This window comes from Ornithodoros turicata, chromosome 6 (assembly GCF_037126465.1).
Source record: "Ornithodoros turicata isolate Travis chromosome 6, ASM3712646v1, whole genome shotgun sequence".
NCBI lineage: Eukaryota > Metazoa > Arthropoda > Arachnida > Ixodida > Argasidae > Ornithodoros > Ornithodoros turicata.
In genome coordinates this window covers 13,267,168-13,294,168 of record NC_088206.1, presented here as the reverse complement: position 1 = coordinate 13,294,168, position 27,001 = coordinate 13,267,168, and the positions used below count along the sequence as shown (strand labels likewise).

The window sequence follows — 27,001 nt, the reverse complement described above, 5'->3', positions numbered from 1 at the left end:
GGCGGCCCGTGTGCGGAGGGTTGTCCGTGCTGTTATAACCTGCATAGACATGCAAAGAGGAGTCATACACAAAAAGTACAAGTTGAAATATATTTACTAAAGCCAATTATAATGCCAATCAAGTTGAAATATATTTATTAAAGCCAATAGTGCTAGGAATTTTGTAATGCCAATTGTGATGCCAATCACGTGAAGGAGAAAAACCCAGCCGAAAAAAACCTTCACGACCTGTAACAGAATAAATAAAAACACAAGACAGTATAGGTAAAGAATGTACGTAATTTATTCATTATATCCAGTCATCAGATTCTGAAAGAAAACATGATATCAACATTCATCACATTGCTTACCAATTGTTCACTTAGCGAGCCCAGCACCAACGACCTGAAAGATATTATATGAACTACATTCGCATTCAATAATACGTACAATACTGCGGCCACACTGGATAATTTGAAAAAGATGCATTTTAATATCAGCAATCATACCCCCATTATAGCAACAATAATCCGAAAGAGAATCTAATTTAATATCATATTCTACTTTCAATAATACATACACTGAGACGGCGGTGGACGCCAATAACCTGAAAGAGAATCTCATTTATTATCATAATCTACTTTCAATAACACATACAATACTGCGGGCACACTGGATAATATGAAAAAAAAGAGACATTTTAACATCAACAATCATACTTGAATTATAGCAATAATAATCTAAAAGAGAATCTCACAGGATTATGACTACAAGTGCCGATAGATGTATGTAATTAATTGTGAACAGCAGAGACCGTGGAAGACCATGGGACACGAACGACAAGAACGACACGAACACAAGAGGAAATAAAATCTATAACACCACATTTAATCAAAGAAGATATTCTTAACCAAACAACAGAGGAGAATAATCTATCTTTTTAACTATCATAAAATCATCCTCGTGACTTAATCTAATCGAACACCATACAATTTTCGTTCAAAGAGACACTACAAGCCTACACTACAAACTTTGTTTTATGAATCCAACACAGAAAATATGTAAAAAAATGAACTTCACCACATAGCAGGCTCCTAGCCAACAACCAGCTCTAATAATATCTGCACTGATTTGTTGAAGACACGAGGCGTACGCCTGTTTTGTGACAGTTATGAACATTTCGAGCGCAATAGGGAAGATAAGTCGATTATTCCAACAATACGCCAACTTTTAATTAATCAATTTGTTATTAAGTGTATAGCATAGACATAAGGAAATAATGAGAAACATCACAATCAACAGCTAGCATTAACGGAGAGCCAAACCTGAAACTCCTAGCCAACACGTAAACAACAGATACATGCAATAGCGAAACAATCTATCAAAACAAGAAACGTGACGAATTTAATACTGTGAATAGCACATACTTAACGCTGAAGAACACAGGAACAGTCTAAACGGCGCCACGTAAACAACAACACAACAGCGCCATGGCCGAGTGGGCTAAGGCGTCCGCTCGTTGGTGATAACCAAGGTCCTGCAGAAGACTGGGAGGTGGTGGGTTCGAATCCTCATGCGCGTTTATCTTAGGTGCGTATGTACGATTTCGATAAGAGTGGCCTAAGCAACAGAAAAAATTGAAGGACGATTAATGTAATTAATGCGACGGAAATGCGTTAGCATTCAGCCGGCCCACCCACTACCACTGTCCTCCCCTGTCCTCCTTCCACCACTAACTATCACTAACTGTTACTAACTACACAGCCAGAACAGCGGCGCAAGCCTTCCTCCACGCCGGCGGCGTATTTTGAGACGCTGCTTTCGCTCTTCCTCCGTCTCGTTTGCCCGCTCTCGGCGCAGAGCAGCGGCATCCGATGCCTGACGTTGCTTGCGTTATTCCTCGGCTTCGGCAGCCCGTCGCCTTCGCTCAGAATCCGTCTTCCTTTGGCGTCTACTTGGCACGGCACTCGCACTCGGTTCAGACTTGAATTCAGCCCATACGTGCCTTCCACGCCCGCCAGTTCTGACTCGCCCGGGTATCTGGCGCGCCGCCAAGACCGCTTCCCCAGACGTGCTCCTCTCCGCGACGTCGCCCGCCGCGGCGCGCGTACATTAGCTTCCGCTCCGTGACCTACTTTTCGTTACTCTCAACTCTCCACTGCCCTCATCCTCTCTCACACAGTGTACTTCTCTCTCCACGTTTTGACCACGGATCGACACCGACACTTTCCCTTGAAATGACGCTTCTAACGCGAACGCATTAATAACTTACCACTGTACTAGCTATGCTACTGAAGCCATCGATGCAATCGGCTTCGTCTTATGCCGTGTGTTTGTAAGCGCATAACCTTGATGGAATTTACCACAGTGTCACATGTGCCAGTCAAGAGATACACATCTGCAGAGATGATGATACGGGACCGGTCTTTACACTAACTGTAAGAAAGTCCACATTAGAAGGCGGATACACATGAAAGGCACCAGGCAGCTAGAACAATGTAGCTACAAATAAACAGGCACTCGAAAGTGAATGAAGCAAGTACCCCACACTTGACAGCACTCGAGAGTGACTTGCTATTTAACACGTCTGAACGCTCGACTAGTGCACAAATTAACCAACCAATGCACACAAGTAGCACACACACATGAAAGGTGCCAGCCAGCCAGAGCAATGTAGCTACAAATAAACAGGTACTCGAATGTGAATGATGCAAGTACCCCGCACTTACAAGAGACCGAGAGTGGCCTGCTAACTAACGCGTCTGAATACTCGATAAGTGCACATCTAACCAACCAATATACAAAAACACACAAGAACCACACACATAAAATGTGCCAGCCAGCAAGATCAATATAACTACAAATAAACAGGTACTTGAAAGAGAGTGAAACAAGAAATCCCACACTTACGAGAATCCGAGAGCGACCTGCGAATTAACGCGCCTGGACGCTCGATTAGTACACATGCTAACCAACAAATGCACACGCGAAGCACTGTATCAGATATACGGGAAATGTGCCAGCCAGCCACAGAACAATGTAACTAAAAATAAACATGTACCCGGAAACGACTGAAGCAAGAATCCCACACTTACCAGCATCCGACAGCGACCTGCGAATTAACGCGTCTGACTGTTCGATTAGTACACATCATAACAAACCAACGCACACAAGCAGCACACACATGAAAGGTGCCAGCCAGCCAGAAAAATGTAAATACAAGTAAGCAGGTACTTGAGAGCGAGTGAAGCAAGTACCCCACACTTAGCAGCTTCCGGGAGCGACCTGCGAATTAGCGCGTCTGAACGTTCGATTAGTACACATGATAACCAACCAACTGCAGAAAAGAAGCATACACGTGAAAGGTTCCAGCCAACCCCATATCATCGTCATCATGTATCTTTCTCTCTCTCTCTCCAGCCAACCAGAACAACGAACTACAGATAAACAGGTACTTCAAAGCGAATGGAGAAGTACCTCATACTTAGCAGCATCAGAGAGCAACCTACGAATTAACTAGCCTGATGGTGGTGGTGGTGGGTGGTGATAGGGCTTGCCGTTGTCGGCCTCACGTATGTGGGCAACGTCACGACTGACGCCCTGGGGGAATGTGCGTCCTGGGCCGACTTCTAAGAACGGCGGAACTGGGCGGAACTGTGCCGACATATGTCTGAAAGCGTCTGAGGAAAACCCAGGAAAAACCCCAGACAGCACAGCCGGCACCGTGATTCGAACCCGGGTACTTCCCAGTCTCGACGTGACATGGCCAGCACGCTAACCACTGAGCCACGGGAGCTGGTTAACTAGCCTGAACGCTCGATTAGTACACACAATATCCAACCAATGCACACGAAAAGCGCATATGTATAGGAAAGGTACCAGCCAGCCAGAGCAATGTAACTGCAGGTACTCGACAGCGTGCCCCACACTTACCAGCACCCGAGATCGACATGCGAATTAACGCGTTTGAACGCCCGAATAGTGTACATGATAACGGGCCAATGCACGCTAGAAGCACAATATCGATACACACGAAAGGCGCCTGCCAGCCAGAGCAATGTAACTACATAGAAACAGGTACTCGAACGTGAATATAGCAAGTACCCCACGCTTACCAGCATCCGAGAGTGACCTGCGAATTAACACGTCTGAACGTTCGATTAGTACACATGATAACGAGTCAATTCTCATAACAAGTATATACAGTAAGAAATACACAGGAAAAGCGTAAGCCAGCCACAGGAATACAGAAGGATATCAATGACTGAACCAACGGCCGGTATAGCACGTTTTCTATTTACATGATTCTGCATGTGCACCTTTGGGCAGGGTACACTTTTGGATGGGCACCCTATTTGGGTACTTACACCACGACCACGGTCACGGTTACGCATGTGGGCACGGTCGACACCAGCTAGAGTAAATAGGGCATGAACGCTACAGCGACGTATAGGTGTCACGCAGTGGCGAATCTGGGAAAAAGGAAAAATTTTATTGCAAGATGTTCCATTCCAGGTATGGTGTTTCAATTCCCACTCTATCACCTCACTAGTCCGTCAGTCAAGTGACGGTAACACAAAAATACCTTATGTAATTATTCTAAAACCTATAATAAAAATTGTGCTACTCACATGTCATGAGCAATGGGAACTCGAAGAGCGAAGCACGTCGTCTGCAACTGAACATGACTGTCGTCTGCATTGTTACCGCACTCCTGTCTAGGCTGTCGTCTGCGACACGATGCGCTGTATTTCTGCAACGTTAAATGTGAATTAGCTGTTAAACGTAGGATACCGTATAGCGCACTTTTGTGTATACCAAAGGACATAGATCTTATACCAGATGATTCACGAAGGACGCCCGACTGAATAATTCGTAAACAGGTGGCGCTTTCGAAAATATTTCTTTTCAGTGAACATCCCGTTCCGTCATCCTCGTTTATGAACCAGGCGGCACCAGATAGCTGAGCGAAAGAGCGCACTGGTACGCTGCTCCGCGCAAGAAATGAGTAAACCGAAACCAATTAATTACTCGAGACATCACTATAAGTGTGAGGGATTTTCTGTGCTGGAATATTTTTCGCTTGAAGTTTCTATCAGCGAAACAGAGATTCCGAAACCGTCCGAAGTGAAATTTAAAACTTAGGAGTTTTATTTAATTATTGAGCGTAAGAGAATGAGCCGCCCACTGCTCAGTTCTTGGCCGATGTCTCAGGGATGCTCTCCGAAAAGAAAGCTTTTCGATAACTCCACCTGTTTACGAATTATTCAGCTGTGGAACGTGAAACGTTCCTGAAACACCCAGTATATATAATCCCGCTTATTGAAGCTATCTGACGTCAAACAGTTCGGTATTATTAGCGATGTCGAGATGCGCTCATCCTATAGTATATGACAGCAGCCTTTTGGCCGCTTCATGGCTGCAAACAGGTTCGTAATGAAAACACTGGAAATTTTGTAACTGAATCGGCATACAAAACACACGCCTGTTTTCCGACATGCTCGTTGAATGCGAGTGCGGCTCGGTATAATCAAAGCCTTCTTTTTACTTTGACTCCATATATAGGCGACAGTTTCCTCCGCGAGCTATACACAGACAGAGATGCAACTTGGTATTTATGACTGCGGAATGTGAAAAGCATTTAAATCCAAGTCGTCGCTTCCTTCAGATACTACACACCCCAATTCCCAGCCTGTCTACTTTGAGGTGTTTTCTAAGAAAACTTGCAATGCTGTACACCTCTATGACGTGATGCAGTCCTGGATGGAGCCTCAACTTTACCACCGTCGCTTCCTTTCAGACTCGCGATTATAGGGACACCCGCCGGACACGGCGCAGGTGTGCAATTGAGTTTTTGATCATTAGTGTAGGGCTTCCAAGCCTTTAGGGGATTCCACGCTCTGGGGTCTGCAGGCAAATAACGGATCCTCGATACGAAGCGACAAAACTGGAGAGTTGTTAACCCTAAATGCACACACTCAAACCGTGTTAGACGCAAAGGAGAGAGACAAACTAATAAACGTATACGATGTATACCTGTTTGGTAAGTCCACTAAGGTGATACAAGACTACATAAAATAAATGTTTTAAACAGCAATAAAAAATGTGTGAAACCCACCTGCCACGAACAGTGAGTACAAAATATGCGAAACGTGTCGTCTGCTTCAGACCGCTCTTTGCTGGCCTGTCGTCTGCGAAGATATCTGCTGTGTATTTCAGTCGCGTAACCACTACAAATGACTTAATGAGTTATATACCATTATCATAGCCCCATCTATGTCTACCCAAGAATACACTGCCATATGTTATGCGTCTAATTGCGAAACAAGCGTTCAACAACGGTATCAGTGTCCAGGCTGTGCGAAACCGAAACTGTGAATAGCATGTATTGTGTCTGCGCGTGAGAATGAAGAAAAGACGGCGAGATGTTCACACATCTGTTAATTGTTCAGTGTTTTATTCTCTTAGCACACAGTGAACGGCGCCTTCGCGCCTGAAGCAGGATCCATTGGATCAAAGATAATTTATTGAGACAAAGTAGAAAACATGTTAATCATACTCCGAGTTCGCCATCGATTGGCCGAATTGGCAGGATACAAAATTCTTATAATGTGTTACTCTGATGTCCTTGGGTTGGGGATACCTCGCCAGATTTCAGCGCACGTGCGTACGAAACACGCAAGAGTACACACATCGTAACAACAAAGAGCTCCAAATGAGGTAAACTGCCATTTCCAGTAAAGTTCGACGTATAGGGCCACGAAACTTAATGCACATACTCACTTGGAAATGTCCCCCGCTCCCGTTCCCTACCCTCTTCGTTTATTGTGAATCCATTGAGTCCCAAGGGTCACAACGACTGGAATAGTACTCTCAAACTACACCTGATGTATTCCTTTATTGCCTTAAAACTTTCACACTTCCAGCTACCAATACACGAGGGTTACAATAAAAGACAAGTTCGCACCGGCTCATCCTACCTGAGGACGAAGACGACGATTCCCCAACGTCGACACCATCCTTACGCTATTCTTAGTACATTATGGAGTTTTAAAATAGGGTACCCAAGCGCTTTGGGGCCCAGCTCACTTTGTCCCCTTGGCTTCCTTGTATAACGATCCTGAAGTGGGGAAAGCAAAAGTGTCCCCAAGTGCACTGTAGCTTTCCCTGCGGCAGTTGGTCCATAACTGTTGGTCCATAACTGAAGACACGTTCATCTACTCCTGCAACTCACAAGAATAAACGAGACAACACTGAGGATACCAGAATGTGCCACACTATATGCATGATTCGCAACGTCCACGTCCCAAAGTTGATCAGTCGCACATGGGTTCTGTGCCCATCCATCGTCCCTTCATGCACGTAGAAGTTGCCTTTCCGACGGGTCGTCTGCCATCATTACAGACAAAAGATACTTTGGCCTTGTCTGCATAAAAGGTTTGAACAGGGACGATTCCCAGGTTCACCCTGGTCAACTTCGGCGGGGTGCAGGCAGTGCGCGGCGGAACGTAGTCATCTGGAATACAGAAAATAACCGGATGTGGAAAACCTGCGATGAAGATCGGTTGATAAAGCTGTTGATAAAAGTAACCCGTGAACAGCATGAAATGTAGTTCGTCAACGATAACGCAATTACTCCGCCGGAGAAATTATACTACAAAACACCACTAGGTTTCGTCGGTAGTTTCGGTGTCGGCGACTCGGGTCACTATTTGTTGCGACGTAGAGTGACGCGGCTATATCTATTGTAGCCAATAGGAAAAAGGGTGGGGCGGAGCCCAACCATTTCGTTCTTAATTAGGCTAAGCACGACTAAAGACACACGCGTCTGGGATGATAAACTGAAAGATACAACTCGAACTTCTCAATATCCGGCTAGTGTGACACGCTGTTTGGTCAACACACAGTGACTTCATAACTGGGAGCAGTGCGGAGAGCAGTAATGATGGCATTAGAGAAATTCAGGAATGTGGGGACGCAGAAGACACCCTGCGGGAACTTCTCTATGGGGACAGATGCTCGGAGATTCTGTCAAGTCATACCATTTCTTTTGGCAGGGCTTTGCGGACGAGGAATGCGGCGGAGGAAAATACATGCTGGCGGCACACTTTTCATTTTAGACACCATAAAAGGGACTTATACGCCGAACGGTGAACTGTAAGAATGCTTCACGCATCTCTAAATCACTGGCAGTTTGCAGCGAGCACAATCAAAGTCAGTTCCGCATCTTTCCTTCACAGAAACACCTGAAGTGTGCTGCAAGAATTACAATGACAATCAGTCAATCAATTACAATGACATTTTGCCTAGGAAATGCCTCAGGGAGTGTAAAAGATGACGTACTTATTGCTTCACAGACAGGAACATTCGCAGACCAGACACCGGGCGACACGCAAGTGACCTCTCGGTCGCCCGCCAACCTGAATCCAAGATGGCAATGAAACTCTATTCGGGATCCCAGCGTGGTAGAACCTTTGGTGATCTCAATGCTTCCGTTGCCTGGTGCCTCCAGACGATCACATTGCACACCTTATAAAGACAATAGCAACATCAGGCCAACCAGATTTCATTCCCTAAGCAACGTCCATAATTTACCTTCTACCTGGACTTCCACGCTATGGCTTTGTCCGCTTGGGCTCACGCACGTGTAAGTTCCAGAGTTCGACTCCTGGACTTCGGCGACCTTCAGCATGAAGGCGTAATCAGAGTCAGCGCCACTGGCCCAAGCCGCAGCAGGAGGCTTGATGACAGTGTCGTTGTGCTTCCATGTGACAAAGCCCTGACTTTTCGGATAGAGACAGGTCAACTCGAAGTCTACCCCTGGAGTAACCACGAGGACCCCGTACTTGTTTATGACAAGACCCGTCCGCTCTGAAGCGTTATACGTGATCGATGGGAGGTTGCTGAGGACCTTCTTAGCTGTAGGGAGAGACGTTGGAAAGGGTAAGTAATAACGCAACACGGGATAATTGCACGCGAACACTAGCTCTCGCAAACAAGTCCAGTGTAAGTGCGCACTGTTGGCAAGGTAAATGCTGCCTAAGCATGTAGCATGCGCGTTAGAGTGCGACTCGAAATGTTGAAGTCTAAATTCCACATGCCTTTTTCACATGCACATTTCAACAATCTCTGTTTGAAATATCGGCGTGTTCTAACCTGTAACTTCTTTTCGACATATTTCACATACCTGCTTGGAAGCAGCCATGCAGATAATAAATCCAGATAAAGAAAAACATTAAAAAAATAAAGAAAACATATGGGATATTTTTAACGAGAAACCGTAACAACCAGAACATGCCCCGATAAATCGCAAAGGATAATTGTTCCGTAAAGGTGTTCAGGTAACGCTTTCTAGGAGAAAGAGCATACGGCTTTTGCACTCACAAATACAGACACACACACACACAAAAAAAAAAAGGGCGTGCGCATTGTTGTGGAAAATTGTCTTCGACCGTGCTCTTCGAAAACGTATCTTTCGTGCACATGCCATGCACACGACAAGTGCAGATATATCATCAGACATCAGCCACCTTGTTGAACTTCTTCCGCACATGTTGTTCGTTCAGGGTAGTTGCAGACTTTGAGCGCAGCATCGAAGTGTAGTCCTGGACCACATGCCTGCGTTACAGCGGCTCCATTCCAGCAATTTAAATACTTGTTGCACACAGTCGGGTGTGGGAACTGCCCTGTGAGCCGTGGACAAGAGGGACCTAAACGTGTCGATGCTACGCAGAGATACTACCAATGCTACGTTTCTGCACAACCTAAATACACTTGATACAGCCAACAAAACGCTGCCAGTTCCTTTAACATACGAAACCTCTGAAGCTTGAACGCATGCTGATCACGTCGGCCCTCGCACCGCAGTTATCGTTGTCAAAAGAGAATCCGTCAATAAATATTACACAACGTTTATAACAATGTACATACTAAGTGGCATACAGACTTTTGTACGCTTCTTGTGGGACGGCTTTTAGTGACCTGTTTTAAAACGTTGATTTCCTCCAGTCAATTTGGCATACTGTCTACCAACCCCTGATTCGTAACGGACACAAAATCCAGCCGCAGTCCCAGTAATTACGTTAAATGGCTTTCTAATATATTTCGCGGAGAAACTCAAACCAGGAACGCGAATGACCATAACGGAGTTTCGGTACAAGTTTGAGCTGGCTTACGTACACCGTAACTCTTCCATCGTGGGAAGAGGCTCACAGGTGGGAGGCCTAGAACTCCACCGGCCCGAAAAGCACTTGAGGACCTGCTCCCCTTTGAGCTGGAAGAGCCCTGGGTGCTCACAACGGAAGACCACACGACGCTCTGCTGGAATTGGGTCTTCCGGTAGATTTGGTGACCGGAAAGTGCCGTTTTCTGTTGTCAAGACGAGGTTTTTGCTTCGGCCCAAGAAAAGCAGTCCAGGACAAGGAAGACTGTCGTCTGCAAAGTACGCGGTTTTTGTGGCTCAACGCTGTCTGTCCCTCGCCCTTGTAATAACTTACTTGGATGCCAACCCTGGACAGCATGATGACCATTCCCCATATTCATGACTGTCGTCTTCAACTGTTCCATGCCATCAGCTAAAGAGACATTGACGACGTCTAACTCATCTCTGAGCGTCTCGTTCAGCATCTCGACGTGTTTCGACAAGGTGACAACACGCTCGACCATGGTGTTATTCAGCATTTCGAGTTCGTTCATCAGCGAATCGTTTAATAATTCCACGTCGTTCTTTAACGAATCGTTTAGCAGCACCACGCTGTTCATCATGGACGCGTTCAGAAGCAGTACTTCATCTTCAAGAGTTGTATTCAGTTGGCGAATCCTTTCTCCAACATCTGCAGAGAGTTCGATGGAACGCTTCTGTAAGGTTCGATTCATGTTTACGACGTCTTTCATGACAGACTGACTCAACACACGTACGTTCTCAGCAATGGACATATTCAGCAGCGACACGTCACGCTCGAAGTTATCACTCAGCTGTTGTATGCTAGCTGTCATGTTCTCATGAGCAATTTCTGCTGATTTCTTAAATTCAAGGACACGTGCTAATAAAACCCCAGTAATATCTGTTAAATTGTGCATCATATCGTTGGTAGCATTCTTGAAGTCTTCAAAATCCAAGGCCGTTGACTCAATTGTATACAATCGAGAAAAGGCTTCAGCAAGGGCTTTGTGAGTACGATTTCTCTGGAGCATCAGCATTTCAAACACATTTTCTTCATTTCGCCGTAGCTCTTCGACGTGCTCAACACGATCAGTAAGGTTCTGCACATGTAGTTCTAGATCTGTCACCGTACTATTGAAATTTGAAATCGAAACACAAGCTCCGGGTTCCAGCTCACTCAATTGGACAGCCAGGGGCAGAGTCTGTTCAGTGGATGCTTCTGAATTCAGTCGACGATCTTGAAAGTTTAACTCTGAGACATTTCGTTCCACAACATTCATCTTCTCACTCAAGACAGCGAGCTCGTTTTCCAGAGCACTCACGGCCACAACTCTTTTTTCAATGCCATCAATTTTCGCCATAAGCGCATTCAGCACCTGTCCCAATGATACGTGTATTTTCTCCTGTTCCGACGTCCCTACCATGTCCGTAGCGTTGCCAACGGACTCAGTCTCATTCGCTGCAGCAGTTAAGCATTCACCAGGAGCACTCCGACTCGCATTTGAGGCACACGCGACACGTCCACCGTCCTCAGTAACGTTCAGAGGTAAATTTTCACCGCTTGAATTCAGCGCCTGTCTCAAAGATGCATCAATCTCCTTCTGATCTAATGTCTTCTCCATGTCCGTAGTGTCCCCAAAGGATTCGGTATCATTCGCTGCAGCAGGTAGGCACTCATCTTCAGTAGCACTCAGTCTAGTACCAGAAGCACACACAATATGTCCGTCTCCAGTGACGTTCACGGAGAAATTCCCACCGCTCGAATTTGAAGTGTCCACAAAATAAATTTCGAGTACACTTTCCGTGGTACCTTCCACAACATCTGACGGTTCTAGAAGCTGGAGAACTGCCCCGTCAACCTTCATCCATTTCTCCATCTTCTCCAAGCGGTCAGGTATGCGTGATAGCTCTTCTATCAGTTTCAACTTAGGACTTATCACACCGTTTATTATCTCCTCTCTGAGTTCTTTCACTGTTGTCATCAATGTCTCGTTCATCTCTTTTCTGATTCCATTCGAAAAATTCACATTATCATTCCTCAACACCAGCATATAGTTTTCGAGTAAGTCTAGCCTCTCCTTACCGTCCGTGACTCTTTTGTCTAGTTTCTGTATTTCTTTCTTGACGCTGACATCCATTACGGGAATCGTGTTAGGCATGTGCTGGCCCCAACCCCTAAGCTCAGCCATAGTACTTTCGTGGTCCTTCTTAACCATGTCTCCTACCTTCATGTTGAGAACATTGACCAGTTGTCTCAAGCTGTCCACTTGTCCTTGGATGTGCGACATCCTCGCTGACATGCTTTCGCAGCTACATGAACACAACACACGACCTAACCGAAGAAATGCGGCAAGAACGAGTACCCGCAGAACACTCATTTTGGCAGATCTAAGGAAGACGCATTTCCTTTCGTCTTTTCCAGTTGATGTCGAAAGCATACATGGAAAGGATTGAAAGGGAACGCGGTCGAACAAGGAGAAGTGCGTGGTTCCTACAAGATGGCGTCCGTATACTGAAAACAGACGACCGTTTTGGAGAATCTTATCACGTAACAAGACCCTGTAAAGGAGAGAGAGAGATTCTCTCTTCGTGGGATTTCCATGACGGTGTCACTGCGTCGCTGACACGCGTAGCTTACGAGGCAGCATCAGGACGTACTGCCTACATGATCTTTGTGCCAAAAAAGGAAAGGGAGACCGGAAGACAGAAAATTCGCAACGAGGGAAGGCTTCAAGAAAGAAGTTTCTGGAACAAATAACGTAACGGAATAAACGCGCCTGTGCAAGTGTGTTTGCGACGCGACACCGATGTGAAACAGCTTGAAAGTTTTATCCAAGAAAAATTTTATCCAACCATAAAAGGAAAGTCAAGAAACAATCGAGTTTACGGCATGAACTTATGACTAAAGCTTAAAGGAGCGCTGAGGTACCGTGTATTCAGATAAGCGACATCCTCACGGAAGGTCCTATAGTGGAAGAAAAAGCAAAAAAACTGCTCGCTGGGCCGAAGTCTGCCCCGTGTTATGTCCAGCATTCACATGGTGCCGGCATATCGGGAGTGGCGTATTGCGCATTTACCAGACGACACTTAGCAGGTGACACCGCCAGCATCTTTTCCTGTCGACTGCTACGGAATATCTTGTGGCTACGTCGCAGGATATTTCCCACGTTTAGCAGTGCACGTGAAGAAACGACGTTGAGCGCTCGCGTGAGAGCAGAAAGCTACACTCTTAAATTTATAACACCCTTTAGGGTGTAATCCGGGTGTAACTGGGGTGTAAACTAATTTTTACTCCCAAATTACACCAGCTCGAAGAAACATGCTGGAATGAGGGGTGTTAAATGGGTGTAGTAATAACGTAACACCTTATTTACAACGTCCACTGAGCTCGGGTGTAAAAGAGGCGTAAAATGGGTGTACCGGGCATGGAGCTTTTACATGAACTGCATTTCTTTTGAAAGCACAATGATATGCTTCATGTTACCTACAGATGCATACAATAGCGCACCTCAGCAGAAATGTTGAGTCTATACTCTAAATCCTGTGACGAACATGTGCCGGTTAAAAAAGTTTCGTCAGAAAGTACAGCCGGTACACAGCCGTAACCGTCTGGAAGCAGCCGTAGCAGCTATCAAATAGCAAGCTCAACGATCCCTATCGACAAATATGTGTGCCCCGCTGAATAATATGTGTGCCTCCTGAGCCGTATACTCGTGTGCTTGTCGAATAATTCGTGTGCCGGCTGAATATGTGTGCCTTCGCTGGAGCGTACTACGTTGTTCCGCGCTCCGCCCGTGAGGAGTGACGTGGCACCGCGTATTCTACCGCAGTGCATTCGTCGCTGCGTTCGTGCCTGTTATGTGCGCTGCAACCTCGCCTTTGAAAGGACGACATCCTTGCTTTATAATTACAAGTTTAATGTCTGCTTAAGGTAAGTCAACCTGGCTGTGATGCAACGTACGACGCCTGCGTTTTACTTGTGTTTAACAATCGTTCTGTTGCAGACGATGGACACATTGCAAATGGCGGCAGGAGTGGATCGGCTACATCGGTGAAGCGACGATTTATATTACAAGATAGGCTAATTGTATTCTTTCGTTACAGGTGAACGTGGGACTGTATCGACTGCAAGGACGTGAGTTACAAAAAGCTGTAATATTCTAGCATTAACGTTTGAACAATACCAGCGTGATGTTCACTTCGGTTTCTTTACAGGTAGTGTCCTGTCTCAACGGTCACGCATATGCGTGCAAAACTGCAACTGCTTCTCACATCGAAGAGGGGTCTGGTGCCACATGCTCGGACAATTATTCGTCGGCCATTTCGTTTGGGGAACTGTCGTGTTCGTCACTAAGGATGGCCTTGGTTGAGCTTTGCAGTGCCAGCCTGGTGCATCGGAGGGGTTGTGTCCATGCAACGTGTGCTTCATGTGTGTGTGTTGGGATTAGTGAACCGTGTATGCTTTCCATTCAGCCAACGATGATGTACTGGATGAAATTTAAAGGTATGTGCACGCCAATAAAATTTGGTGTTTCAAGTTCAATGTCCTTGGTGGATTTTCTCCCCTATTTTCTTCTTCTTTTTTCCCCGAAGCCTGGAGATCATTTTCTGTTAGAGAACTCGAAAGGCATAATGTGTCTCGCGTATTAGTTGGTACAAGTATTCCTTCATTACGTCCGGTACACTGTGGCTCCCGACGTCAGCAGCGATGTCGTACCAGTTGTCTCAGGGGGCACAGGGCACCTACAGCTTTCGCAGGCTTCCTCTTGAAGTCATCTGGTGCACTTTTTGTGAAATGTACCAGTTGATCAAGCGGCACCTATCCGTTAATGGGTTTAGAATGTACATTGTACCTATTTGAGACGTACTTGTCTGAAGTTTGGGTTTCGGGCTTTCACAGCATTCTGCAGCTTCTGTGAAGAGTCGTTGCAAGTAGTAAGCAGCAGGCAGGTCGGGAAAAATCTGCTGTGCCAGTTCATTACTCACTGCCTGCAGCATGCCGCAGCAAGCAGCGAAACCATGAAACCCAAATGACAGACAGTATGTCGCCAGCAGTACATGTCCAGCCCAATATGACTTTTTTTTTTCAGAGCATTCAAGAAAACCTGTGAAGCGAAAAAGCCGCTGCTCCTTGCTCGCTCTTTCGCTGCTCCTTGAGGGCACATTAAGCTTTGGCACACTTTGATATACTGAATTATGTATGAGTAATTCAACTCCTCATTTATTGGACTGCGTACATGTACATAGATTCACAGTTTCTGGCTGCTGGCATTTGTGAGAACTATAGCATCTATCCCTCAAGTAGCACATGTATTACTTGACAACACCTTTTTGAAGGGTGTAATATTACCAGGGGTGTTAAATTACACCCTAAAGGGAGTGAGTTATAGCACTTTTGGATTACACCCTAAAGGGTGTTTTTGAAGTATCAAATTACACCCTTTTTTGAGGTTGTAGTCGGTTGAAAAGGGTGTTATATTACACCCTAAAGGGAGTGAGTTATCGCACTTTGGGATTACACCCTTATTACACCCTAAAGGGTGTAAAAAAATTAAGAGTGTATGACGTTTTAATGACGTTATGACCATCTTCCGCTGGAGTATTCTGAGGAATGTCGCTCGTGTGAGTACACGGATACTCCTTTGTTTTCGGCTGTTGGGGCTCCAGCGGCGAGCGAGCGACCTGAAGCGCGCCGCGCGAGGCTTCTAGGAGGGAATATCGTGACGTCACATGTCCCCCCCCCCCTTCCCGGTATGCCACTCGTGACGTAGACGGACCAGCGCGGCAGCGCGTGAGCCGAGAACAAAATGAAGAAGCCAGCCGTCCGCGGCTGCTTTCTCCGACCTTCTTTCTAAGCCTGATTGTGCAGTGACAATACACTGCAGAGCGAAAACATTTTTCATGGTCTTCTGATGGACACATTGACGAATGAGACACGGTTTCTAGCGTTAAATGTCACCTCACTGCTGCTTTAACGCGACCATGAAATGATTTTCGCGAATTCAGAGTGCTCTGCCGGAAACTGTTCTCGTGATCCCTCACGCAGTTACCACGCAGATAAATAGCGGGACGTGACCGCCGGATATACATCCCTTCGAAGCGGGCTTACGTCATGAACGTCCAGTCCTCGCAGCCAATTGGAGCACACACGCCGCGGGACCACGTGAGTGCATGGGTTCGGTTTGGGCAACAACGACGTCGTATATCTGCCGTTGAAATCGGTAGAAATATGGCAAAACGCAAATTGCTCCCCAAAGGCCACCGACAGAGCCGCTTTCTGACGAAGCAGCAGCACAGAGGAAAACTTGCTCCGATACACGTGCTGACAATCAACGGCTACATTACGCTTCTGGTAGGATTCTGTGTCAACAATTAGATACGACCTTAGCTCCAGGTCAAATTAAAACTTATTTCATGGCGAAGTTTGCGAGCTTGCTTGCAAATTTTCCAATCTGCTCGCAAGCGGGATATATTTTCAACGATTTTCAACTTCATATTTCACAGGCTTAATACTTTAGTACAGAGGAACGAATTGAAAATGATCGTACGCTTGTCAAATATCCTTTCATAGTCCTTCAAGGACGAATTCGTAATACAGCATGTATAAAGTTCACACTGTGCCACTTAGTCTTGTCCTTGTTCTCAGCGGACCCATCGATATGTGTGCGTCACCATATGTTATTTCATTTACGTCATGCTGGCTTTTAGTGTTTTATTTTCATTCGTGCATTCACTTCGCTTTCTACTAAGTTCTTCGCTTTTCCTGTCGCCGGATGGCACTTTCTTCTCGAGACAGTCTGAAGACGGGCTCGTCTGGCTGAATGCGGGCATGATTGTGTCGAGTGTCTCCTGCACGGAACACTTCCGCATCAAGGGCCACGCCGATAGTTATTCTGGAAATCCATAGAAACACTGCACACTGACCGTTGTTACTTCCGTACTAGCTAGAAAAGTTTGTTTTGTATACATAGACAGCATCTACACCCGTCACTATCAGCAGGGGTTGGGAGGTTAAAATTGACGCTTGAAATTTGCAGACATCAGTAAATGGCATCGGTTCCATCGGGGATGCACCGTGGGCATCACCGCCGAATATATAATCCGTACAAGATCGTTGGAGGAATACAATATTCTGGAACTTTCTTTAGAAATCACACCGGAATGCCGAATGAACCACCAAATCGCAGCCACGCATTAACGAATTAACGCACCCACTTTTTTGCAAACATGTCCACAAAAGGGTTTGAAGAGCCTGTTGGCAAAGCAAAGCCTCGTGACGCAGCAATATCTTGCGTTATTTTTTCAACCACTTCAACCTTGTCCTTGAGCACATTCAAGTCACCTCTCAACGACGCTTCCACGCTACTCAACTCGTCGTGTATTGTTTCGTTGATCAGTCCGATGCGCCTCGATAAATTCCGATCGAGCGACACGACACGTGCCACGGAAGACACGTTCAATCTCAACAGGCCCTCGAAGACACCTGCGTTCAAGGCTCGTACACTTGTGAGAATGTACTCCTGTGCCCTGTCCACGGTCGCGTTCAACGCAAGCACGTCGTTCTGTATGGACTCCGTCGCACCTGTCAGGGCTTGCATCCGACCAACAGCTGCGTTCCTGGACTCCTCCAGGTCTTGTACCCTGGTAAACGTATCGGACACGTTTCTTTCGGTAACAACCACTTGCTCCGCAAGAATCCTCAACACGTCACCCAGCATCAATCCTCTTTTCCACCTCCTCAGCGGGCTACCCACCGTCTCGTTAGGCTTAGTCTTGTCCACCGTGTCAACGAACCCTGCTGGAACTTGGTCCGCTGAAGCGTCGTTCTTAGCTGCAGACGAGCCCAGAAGCTCGAGAACATCATCGTTCACGGTTACAGCCTTCTCTATCTCGTAGAGACGATCCAGCACAGTCGCCGATTCGCGAGGATATCCTGTCCGAAGTTTAGCCAGTTCAAGGTCGTGCAACCTCTTTCCAAAAGACGTTACAGCAACGTTCAGAGCACGGACAATGGCTGTCAGGTCCTTTAACGTTGCGTCCATGTTCTGCAGCTTGTCCGAGAAGCCATCGCATTCGCAGCGACACGAGGTCGGCCGAACTAGGGCAAAAACAAAGACGACAAAGAGGTATTCCATCGCCTTCATTGTCACTTTGAAGAAGTCCCGGAGCGTTATGCGTTCAACTGCAGCGGCACATGTGTGTTTCAATAGGGGAAAGGGGGATACTTATCAGTCGTGGTCACGTAATCGAGCGCCAACGCGACGCCTGGGGGATGATAGGAACGGTGTCAAGTTCGGGCTTCGCGGTACCACTGTCAACAACGTGTCGCACGAGGGACGGGCGGTTTTGCAAAAGACCTACGTCCATGCAAATACAGCAGCCCACTTTTCTTTGAGGCGTTAATTAGAGTCCATATCAGAGCTACGTTTTTTGTGCCGACTTTTTCATTACTTTCTAGGGCTTCGTGTGTACTCAACGATCTTATTACGTGGCTGCGGTCTCTCGATAATGGTCTTCTCCGTTTCAGCTTCGAACTGCGCGTCGGGCCACATTATCTTTGTTGTTCATTTTACTACGTATAAAGCGCCTAGGGTTCGCAGTTGGTTCCAGGTCAAGGCGAAGGTAGTAATGGCTCATTCCCCTGTCGAGTTAAAAGATTTCGTGCACAACATGAATGCTGTGGTTTCCACTTGATGATGGTTGTCAATGAGGAAAGCCAACTCTAAACTCTTGCCACCTTCGTTAGATCCCGCCGCACAACGCGGTCCGCAACAGACCCATAGACGACGCGAATCTCACACGGACAAGCGGGGTACAGTTGCACAGGCGCACGCAAGTTGTAAAGCACGCTTCTCCTAACGCACGCGTGTCATTTGTGAAGCCGACTTGCAGAACGGCCACGCGAAACAATGGCGGCGTCCGCGTGCATGTCGACGACGATTAAATCGTTAGAACTTGCTGTCTAATCGGAATAATTAATCTCTCGGGTCTTTTTTCTTAAATCGGGGAATTGTGGGAACTCTGTCAAGCACGGTCAACACAAGGGATAAAAAAAAGCTTTCATGCAGTGAAGCACTTGATTTCATCGGTGTTGTCAACGACCCCGAGGGTACCTGATGAAATGCGGTCTACCGCACGAAAGGTTGTACGCTTACAAACGAAATCTACAGTGTTCTTATCTTTCTTTCAGATGCCAGATTTACGTGTGGTGCTTGGCATTGCTGTGTACGATATTTTATGTCCAATATTTGGGAGCTTCAGAAATTGAGAAGCCCTTCACGAAAACTGTATGATATAGGAAGATCAATAACTTTGTATCAAACACCTCAAATGAATAAGGTGATCGGATTATCAAGTTTTCTGAAACAGTATAATTTACACTTTCCGACTAACTATTATGGTTTCCATTGTTTATAATTTTTGAGACCTCCCAAAACGCTGCAAAAATGAATGCCAAACCAAATTACACTAGTAGGAGATTGAACTGAATTGGCTTATAACATAATGAAATAACATGATAATTTCTCTTTGCTTTTGTCAATTATTCACTTTGTCAAAGCAAGTACCACTCCAGTCTAGCAATAAACACTGAACAGGTCAGAAACTTGCATTTCATAATTTAACCTCTGTTCGCATTAAAATTTTGTATTAAAAAAGTTAAAATAATTTAGACATCTATATACATATAACATGAAATATTAAGAATGGTTAGACAGTATAGCGCGCGAATAAAAAAAAGAAAAGAAAAGAGAAGCTGAGCAGTATGTACAGTTCCAGACTCTCCTCGCTTCAGGTCTATGGGACTTTAGGCCAACTTAAAATTCCTTGAGGTCTTGGATTTCCTCTCGCAGGCTGCGGAGTTCACCCAGAATTTCATCCTAGAACACAAAGATAATATATAAAGCACCATTTAGTAGTAGTTTAGGTTTGGTTGGGTTGTGTTAGGCTAGGTTAGTTGCATTCCATGCATATTAGCCTAGAGTCATTGTCGTCGACTCACCCTCAGCGCAGACATTTCAGCCTGATGTTGGGCTTGAAGGCTTATCTTTATGTCATGCAATTCTTGGCGAAAGACTCGACGAATAATTGGTGCCTGTGAGAACATAAAGCAACAGGAACCACTATCATGCATTGTCAATTTGCGTGTATCTCAACCATTCACATCCTGCATGACCTATCAGTATCACCAGTATTCAAGAAAATTTTGTGCCCTTTAATACCACCAGGATTTTATTGCAACCACTTGCAGACTCAAATGTGCTTGTCCCAAATGGTGCCCACAGTCCCCCTTTCTTTCCAAGCCGACAAGTCAATCGGGCGCCATGTTATTTATGGAGGTTGCTGCGCCTACAGCCTTCGTAGGAACATTCCTGATGGTTATCTATGAAGTTCAGGCACTCCCTTCCTCTACACCTTATAATAACTAGGCACGTCAATGAGAACCACAGATTAACGTGACAATTCAGTTTGCCCGTCTTCAATTCTCACTTTCTGCGCAAGCAGGTGTGTGCTAGGCGCCTCCAACTGCATGCACGATCTATACCATGACATATCCTATCCAGAACCTACACGGCTCCTTCGGCACGGAAGACAACCTGTACTCCGACTGGCACCATCGAGTGTGGCAGGCAAAAATTGGGGCTCACCAGTTGCCCTGCTTCCAGAACGGAGTCGTCGTCTGCAAGACCATAGAGACCCCGAAACCTTTGTATCATGCACTTCACTCTAAATTCTTCCGCTTCCTCCGAATTTGATGGCGGTGGATCGCTGTTTCCGGAGTCTTGTGAGGTTGGAGAGGCTGCATCTTCTTTATTTTCGTTAGAGTTGTTGACACTCCCCTCTGTCATAGTGTCGCCCCTGAGGGTAACTTTACCAAGACAAAATTCTGGAACACCACACTGCTTGTGTTCTGCAATGCAAAAATAGTAAAACAAATTGCTGATGCTCAACAACAGTAGAGTGTTCTTATAGCAATACTGTTGTGTCAGTGACAGCTGCGTTCCTGTCTAACAATATCAAAAACGTTTCATGCAAGTGTCTGTTACAGTTTGTGCCCGTTAGACACAGCCCAAAACGGACACACACATTTAAAAAGTATTTTGCATAGTATAAAACATTAATGTGCATGCTCAAGCAAGATTCAGTTATTAAAGGTAATGTCACAAAAGCCCTTTAAGATGAGTAATGTTTGAGGCATGCCTTAAAATGATGAAGTCAGTTGCTGTAGGTACGCTCCATTTGTACAGAAAAAAACACTCTCTTACTCTTTCCCTATCTTTCTCTCTGGTGCCCTCAGAGGGACAGTCTGGAGCTATATCTAAAAACAGTCTCTAATCACCTCTATCTCAGTTGCACACTATTGCGACGTCTGCAAATGTACAGTAGCTCATGCACTCCCTTACATCACTGTAAAACCAAAACAAGTGCAAGCATGTCGTCCATCTTTCTTGTCTATCTCAAAAACTAGGACGCCCTCCACCGGGTACAATCTTTCACAATATCTACACGTCACCTACAGTTGAATATCATCCTGTGGCTCCTTTAAGTAGACTGTCCTCTTAAAAGGGCTACTCTGGACTCCAAAACAATATTTTATTCACTCACTAGTGCATTGAAGTACTGTAAACATTTTTATTCGCGACATATTAATTTTCGCGAATCCTACATTCAGTAATTTGCAAAGGTTATTCGCGAGTAATTTCACGATTCCAGGGCCATTTCCCTTCGTGGAATAAACGTCAAGCTGCTTTTGCAGGTACAATTTTTCGCAATTTTTTAGCGGTTGTGACATTCACAAAAATTAATAATCGCGAATAAAAATATGTTTACAGCATACTGCACAAAGACTACTAGTACAACTACAGCGCTATCTAGACAACGAAACTCAAACCTCTGGGCAGCTGACCTGTCACTGCTATATATAAAAAAAGAAGTTACATGCACAGAACTTAACCATACCAGAAGATTTGCCAAAATCTCCCCTGTCAGCACCGACACTTTCACAGTCGGAGTCAATCGGGCTTAGAGGAGCTTCTTCTACCACCTGGGGGAAAGAACGCACAAGTGGTTACAATGCGCAGAGTCACAAAGACACAGAGATGAAAGAACACATATTTCGAGCATGTCATTTTCAGAATTTCGCATAATTGCTGTTCAGTGTCATCTGTGGCTAGACAAATCTCGTGCTTCAGCTCAAGAATCACTATTGGTTGATATTTTTATCACTGGTCATTGGATTTCTGACACAGACATGATACTTAAAAAAAAAAACCAAAGATACAAGTAGCACAGTGTCATGTTGCTGGTCAGCATTGTGTGGTATGACACAAATTTCTCTCGCAGAAATTCTTGTTTCTGCAGTATAACGGTTGCACTATCTTGCTGGAACATACATGTCCTCGAGATGAAGACCTTGAGAATTCACAGCATGCTGCCATTCAAATGTTCGGTCGTTTTATAAGATGGTAAAAATGGATGCTGAAATTATTTTAATAGACCGGTCCGCACAATGGTGTACCGGTGTTTTCACGTCGACCCAGTTTGTTGATCAATCTTACCTATCAATCAATGTAGACCTATTCGGTGCATTTCGTCAAGTAAATATTGCACGCTATTTGCGGAGTGCTCTCATAAAATCCATATTTGAAGCTAATCGTTTTTTTGAATTAGTGTCAATATCGTTATACATGAAAAAAAAAAATATATTATATCGTTACTCTGAATAAACGCTGAGTTTTTTTTTTTAATCTTGCACTCTTGTTGGGAGGACTAGTAGCATTACTGAAGCGTATTCATCAAAAGTCTACCTTAGGACCATTGACAGAGGTGGTACCACATGGAGTTGAAAACATCTGCCCTGAGCCAGGAGGTGTTGGGCCTCCTATAAACATCAGACATTAATAAATGAAACGTTAGTAAATTAGGGAAGTGGTTTAATGCGGTACAATAATGTCTTTACCTGCGTGCGATGGAACACTGAAGTTAGTGTCATCAAGACACTTGGAGTCCACAGCAGAAGTCAGAGGACTGAACGCATCGTAACCCTGAAAGCGGGACAGTGAATAGTCACCACGTGAGCTTGAAATGTGTGTGTGTGTGTGTTTTTTTTTTATTGAATCCAAACAGTCTTATGAAATGTCTAAGAAATGGCTTCAAATATCATCTTTCACATACATATGGTCACTTAGGGGCAGTTCATGCATTATTCTCGCCTGTTTATTTTATATGGACAGGGCCATATACAGCTGGTACCATTTATTACAACTTATATAGAAATGCAAAACATTCCTATATTTCTAGTTCAAATATTCAAATTTACCACCCTGAATTAAGTTCTGATTACTGTATGCTAACGAAAGGTGAAGCAGCAGCCGGAGAACATCAATGATGCACCTTCAGCAAGACTACTGTGTATCTCGTGGTCATGTGAAAATGCGAGAAGTGCATTTCATTTATTCTCATTTTTCCACCTGAAAATCAGGTTTTTCACCCGGTTGCCTTACTCTACAGCTCCAGAAAGAAAACAAGATTTTTGTTGCCACGGTTTTTTAAAAAAATCCCTGAAAAGGTCTAACAAAAGCCTCTAATTACACACATCCCTATGTATGTGACATCAATAACCTAAATTTTGCTTGCATCAAGATAAAAAAAAAAAAAAAAAACACTGAAGATGATCGTAGATTTATTATACTATGAAATTATACTATTAATTATTATATATATTATATATATAATATTATTATACGATTAATCTACGGAAGTCTTAAGTTTTGTTTTTGCTTTCTTTGTGTTCTTCAAATACGGACTTGACTGCCCTTCTACGTCTTTGTGCTTGCATCAAGATCGTAAGTTTTGAAACTTTCCAAGCAAGCTACTCCATATGAAATTAACCAGGAGTGTCAAAAAGTGAAGGCAAGTTGGGGCGTGGGGGGCACCCCTCTTGCGCCCAGGCTGTGGGGGGTCTCACCCCCCTCTCTTTCGAAGGCACTTCCGATAGACCTGTACTCAGCTGAACAATAATTTGGAGCAGAGTCGAAGTACCTACAAGGGTTAGCAATGATTGTGTGCAACATTAAGGGTGCAACAACGAAAGAAGGGCTAACCTCTCGAGGATAGTCTGTCGACACCAGACTCAGTCGCTGTGACGATGTGCTCACCCTACGTGATGACGGCACCGTCGAATTTGCAGGCGAAAAGGCACTGGCACCTTCTCCCTGGACCTGGATCACTGCATGCAGATAACAATGTGCTCAGTCCTATGCAAGGACACTATACTCCAAGGAAACATAACAGCTACAGGGGATTGGGCTCAATGCAGGCAAAATTGACCTGTAGGAGTTGGCAAGTTGTCTCATATATGGTGCGAAAGGTTTAAATAACGCACATGAAGACAAGGTCATTGGTGCTCGGATCTCCTTTGGCCTCACGGTGAAGCTGGCACTTTGCTGTCCTATGCTCAACCCAGTCTCCTGTTGGCAGAAAACAAGGCAACGGTACGCATCGGACATTACGATCAACAAAATGTCTCGTGATCACCCAGAACGAAAATACAAGTGGCAAAAAGTAGTCACCTCATCCGTCACTAAGGGCTGCATGCAGATCGAGGTGACCGGACCTGCATGTGCAAGAATTGCGCCCACAATAGGCTCCACTGACTGACGCAGGTCATACACATAAGCCTGGCCTGAAACGCCACCCACCACAAAGTGGATTCCATCATGGAGGAATGACACTGAATGGAGACCTTCACAAGCCGCTATGGACCTTTGTACTCTGAAAATAAAAGTGACGTCATCATTAGTCCACGTATTGCCACCATTACTTTTGAAACGGTTCGTCTCTGCTTTAGGAAATACAGGAACAGCGTCACAATCACTGTCCGCAAATATACAGAATATCCGCACTGCTTGAGTGCGAGAGGGTAAACCTGAGGCACAGCTATGTCTCTAGAAAAGAATGTAGTATAGCCTTCCGAAAGAAGGGTGACGCGTCCATGTTGCACTGCAGGGGGCGTCACTGCTGTGGGCTTTACCCGATGCATCAAACATGCAGGTGCTACGGAAGCCTGCTGCTCACTAACAAGTTTTTATATTTTTGGTGCAACGATAAACTACTTTTATGAAGCTAGCGAAGTAGACTCTGCTTCTGCACAATTGTGCACCTGCCTAAGGCCCCTTTCCCAAAGCGGAGTTACAGAATTGCAGGAATGACGCCCACCTTTTCGTACTGAGGTCGTACATTCCAATATTTCCTTCAACTCCGACACTAAGAAAGAAGCTGTCGTTAATGTGGGACAGTGCGATGCCTTTGCAATCATCGTGAAGTCCTGAAAAGCAGTGGCTGTGCGTCTTCGAGGCGGCATCCCACAGGTCTATGCGTCCTTCGCTCGAAGCTGACAGCAGCGTATATCTCCGCAGGGGAGAAAAAGAAACTTGGCGCATAACCTGAAAAAAACAAACAAAAAAAACAATAAATAGCAATAAAACATCACGAGAGCAATAAAAAAAAACTCCTCAAACGATTCGTCCTTATCGCTTGAGGAGACCGGTCAGACCTTGAGTTCTGAAAACGTGAAGGCGTCCATTCGACTTGCCAGAACATATGCCATCAAAAGCAGCGAAAAATAAAATTGCTCAGAACCAAACGTGACCTACAGTGCTGGGGATAGCTCCTAGCTCCGTGAAGCTTGACATTACGACGACGTTGTTCAGAACAATATTTCCATCAGCTCCACCAGAAGCAAGAATAGTATCATGAGCACCGAAGCAGACGCATGTCACTGCTCCTTTGTGAGGTGCCTGCACGGAAACAATATGGCAACCGAAATATTCTGCCATGTGTAGACAAATGTGGCAAAGTGGTTAGAGAGATTGTTTTTAGTCATACCTGATATGTTCCCCTTGGTTTGCTGCGCTTCATGTCCCATACTAACACATTGCCACTGGTACAGCCAATCCCTAGGTAGCGATTGACTTCAGTAGCGTAAGTTGCAGAAGAAACACTCTCCTGCAATTAAAATTATTTTAAAAAAAGACGTGATAGGTTCACACAGCAGCACAGCGACCTGTCTGCTGGGAATATGCAAAAACTGCAGTACGAGTACCTTGACGTGTACATTTTCGTGCCTCAAAGTCTGTCCACGAACCCAGGTTAGATGAACACAGTCACCCGACCTTGGAACTGCTAGGATTTGCTCGCGTTTGAAAGGTTAAGAATGAACAAGCCGCAAACATACACAAAAACAAGACAAAAAAAAAATCATTTTGGCTCAAATGGTAACGCTAAGGATATCATCATGGCTCCAGCGAATAATTGGGGCCTTAGAAGAGGCCGACGCATAAAAATTATGCTGTAGTTCTAGAGTGGTGGCGTCCCATATTCGGACGTCATCTCCAGAGGTTGCAAAGCGGAATTGTTTCATGTCTGCCCGCGCAGAGCGAATGTGATAGTTGGCGCAAGTCAGCTGACAACACCACACACTGTCAGTGAAGGACAAAAAGGGGCATCCGAACTAATGCAGACCTAATGACACACAGTTACAGAACACCTGTGTGACTTTCATGCATCTTCTGACATGCTGAAATTGCCTGACAACTTCCTGTAACCTCGGAAGAAAACTTTTACGGACCCAAGAAAGAACAAATTCACGCGCCTTTCGTACGCCTTTTATAGCCTTTCATTATTTGGTCACCAGAGTGAGCGATGCACAAAATATAATAAATATTACATCATGATTTAAATTTGCATTTAAATTTAAATTCATAAAATCAGTAAGGTATAGTGAAAAAACGCAAAAATATAGCTGCTATTGCGCTCCTTGGGACTGTTGAAACAATTTTTGGACGACCAGCAGCGCCGAAT

At 45.1% G+C, this 27,001-nt stretch overlaps 2 protein-coding genes and 1 long non-coding RNA gene across 5 annotated transcripts; 1 reads left to right on the top strand and 2 right to left on the bottom strand.

The window, feature by feature from the left end:
* Positions 1–6,858: 6,858 nt before the first annotated feature.
* Positions 6,859–12,653, bottom strand: LOC135399155 (uncharacterized). The gene is made up of 5 exons (XM_064630894.1): positions 10,476–12,653; positions 10,159–10,413; positions 8,575–8,898; positions 8,323–8,508; positions 6,859–7,495 (listed from the first exon to the last, which is right to left on the bottom strand). Exons 1-5 carry the CDS (start codon positions 12,577–12,579, stop codon positions 7,296–7,298), a joined length of 3,069 nt encoding a protein of 1,022 aa, XP_064486964.1. The 5' UTR covers positions 12,580–12,653; the 3' UTR covers positions 6,859–7,295.
* A 1,191-nt stretch (positions 12,654–13,844) lies between these two features.
* Positions 13,845–15,415, top strand: LOC135399154 (uncharacterized). Of its 2 annotated transcripts, XR_010424202.1 has the most exons (3): positions 13,886–14,072; positions 14,146–14,645; positions 15,232–15,415. It is a non-coding gene; the product is annotated as an uncharacterized LOC135399154 (long non-coding RNA). The 2 variants fall into 2 exon arrangements; XR_010424201.1 differs by lacking the exon at positions 15,232–15,415 and having other exon boundaries at positions 13,845–14,072; positions 14,146–14,678.
* A 1,423-nt stretch (positions 15,416–16,838) lies between these two features.
* On the bottom strand, positions 16,839–26,802 carry LOC135399151 (protein NEDD1-like). Of its 2 annotated transcripts, XM_064630893.1 has the most exons (15): positions 26,432–26,802; positions 26,244–26,338; positions 26,027–26,146; positions 25,795–25,938; positions 25,358–25,584; positions 24,712–24,913; positions 24,525–24,609; positions 24,244–24,368; positions 23,100–23,184; positions 22,948–23,021; positions 22,100–22,184; positions 20,788–21,050; positions 20,142–20,234; positions 19,911–20,019; positions 16,839–16,990 (listed from the first exon to the last, which is right to left on the bottom strand). In XM_064630893.1, exons 1-14 carry the CDS (start codon positions 26,559–26,561, stop codon positions 19,957–19,959), a joined length of 1,791 nt encoding a protein of 596 aa, XP_064486963.1. In that variant the 5' UTR covers positions 26,562–26,802; the 3' UTR covers positions 16,839–16,990; positions 19,911–19,956. The 2 variants fall into 2 exon arrangements, with proteins under 2 accessions (XP_064486963.1, XP_064486962.1); XM_064630892.1 differs by having other exon boundaries at positions 16,839–20,019.
* Positions 26,803–27,001: the final 199 nt, after the last annotated feature.

Excerpts from the sequence above, each read along its gene's own strand:
- LOC135399151 (XM_064630892.1), bottom strand. The coding sequence starts at position 26,561 with ATGAAACAATTCCGCTTTGCAACCTCTGGAGATGACGTCCGAATATGG. Across the intron at positions 24,914-25,357 it reads TACGACCTCAGTACGAAAAG|AGTACAAAGGTCCATAGCGG; the intron begins GTGGGCGTCATT and ends TTTTATTTTCAG. Across the intron at positions 20,235-20,787 it reads TTCTGGAAGCAGGGCAACTG|GCACCAATTATTCGTCGAGT; the intron begins GTGAGCCCCAAT and ends ATGTTCTCACAG.
- LOC135399155 (XM_064630894.1), bottom strand. The coding sequence starts at position 12,579 with ATGCTTTCGACATCAACTGGAAAAGACGAAAGGAAATGCGTCTTCCTT. Across the intron at positions 10,414-10,475 it reads TGTCCAGGGTTGGCATCCAA|ACGACAGTCTTCCTTGTCCT; the intron begins GTAAGTTATTAC and ends CGTACTTTGCAG. Across the intron at positions 7,496-8,322 it reads TCCTGTCTGTGAAGCAATAA|ATGACTACGTTCCGCCGCGC; the intron begins GTACGTCATCTT and ends TCTGTATTCCAG.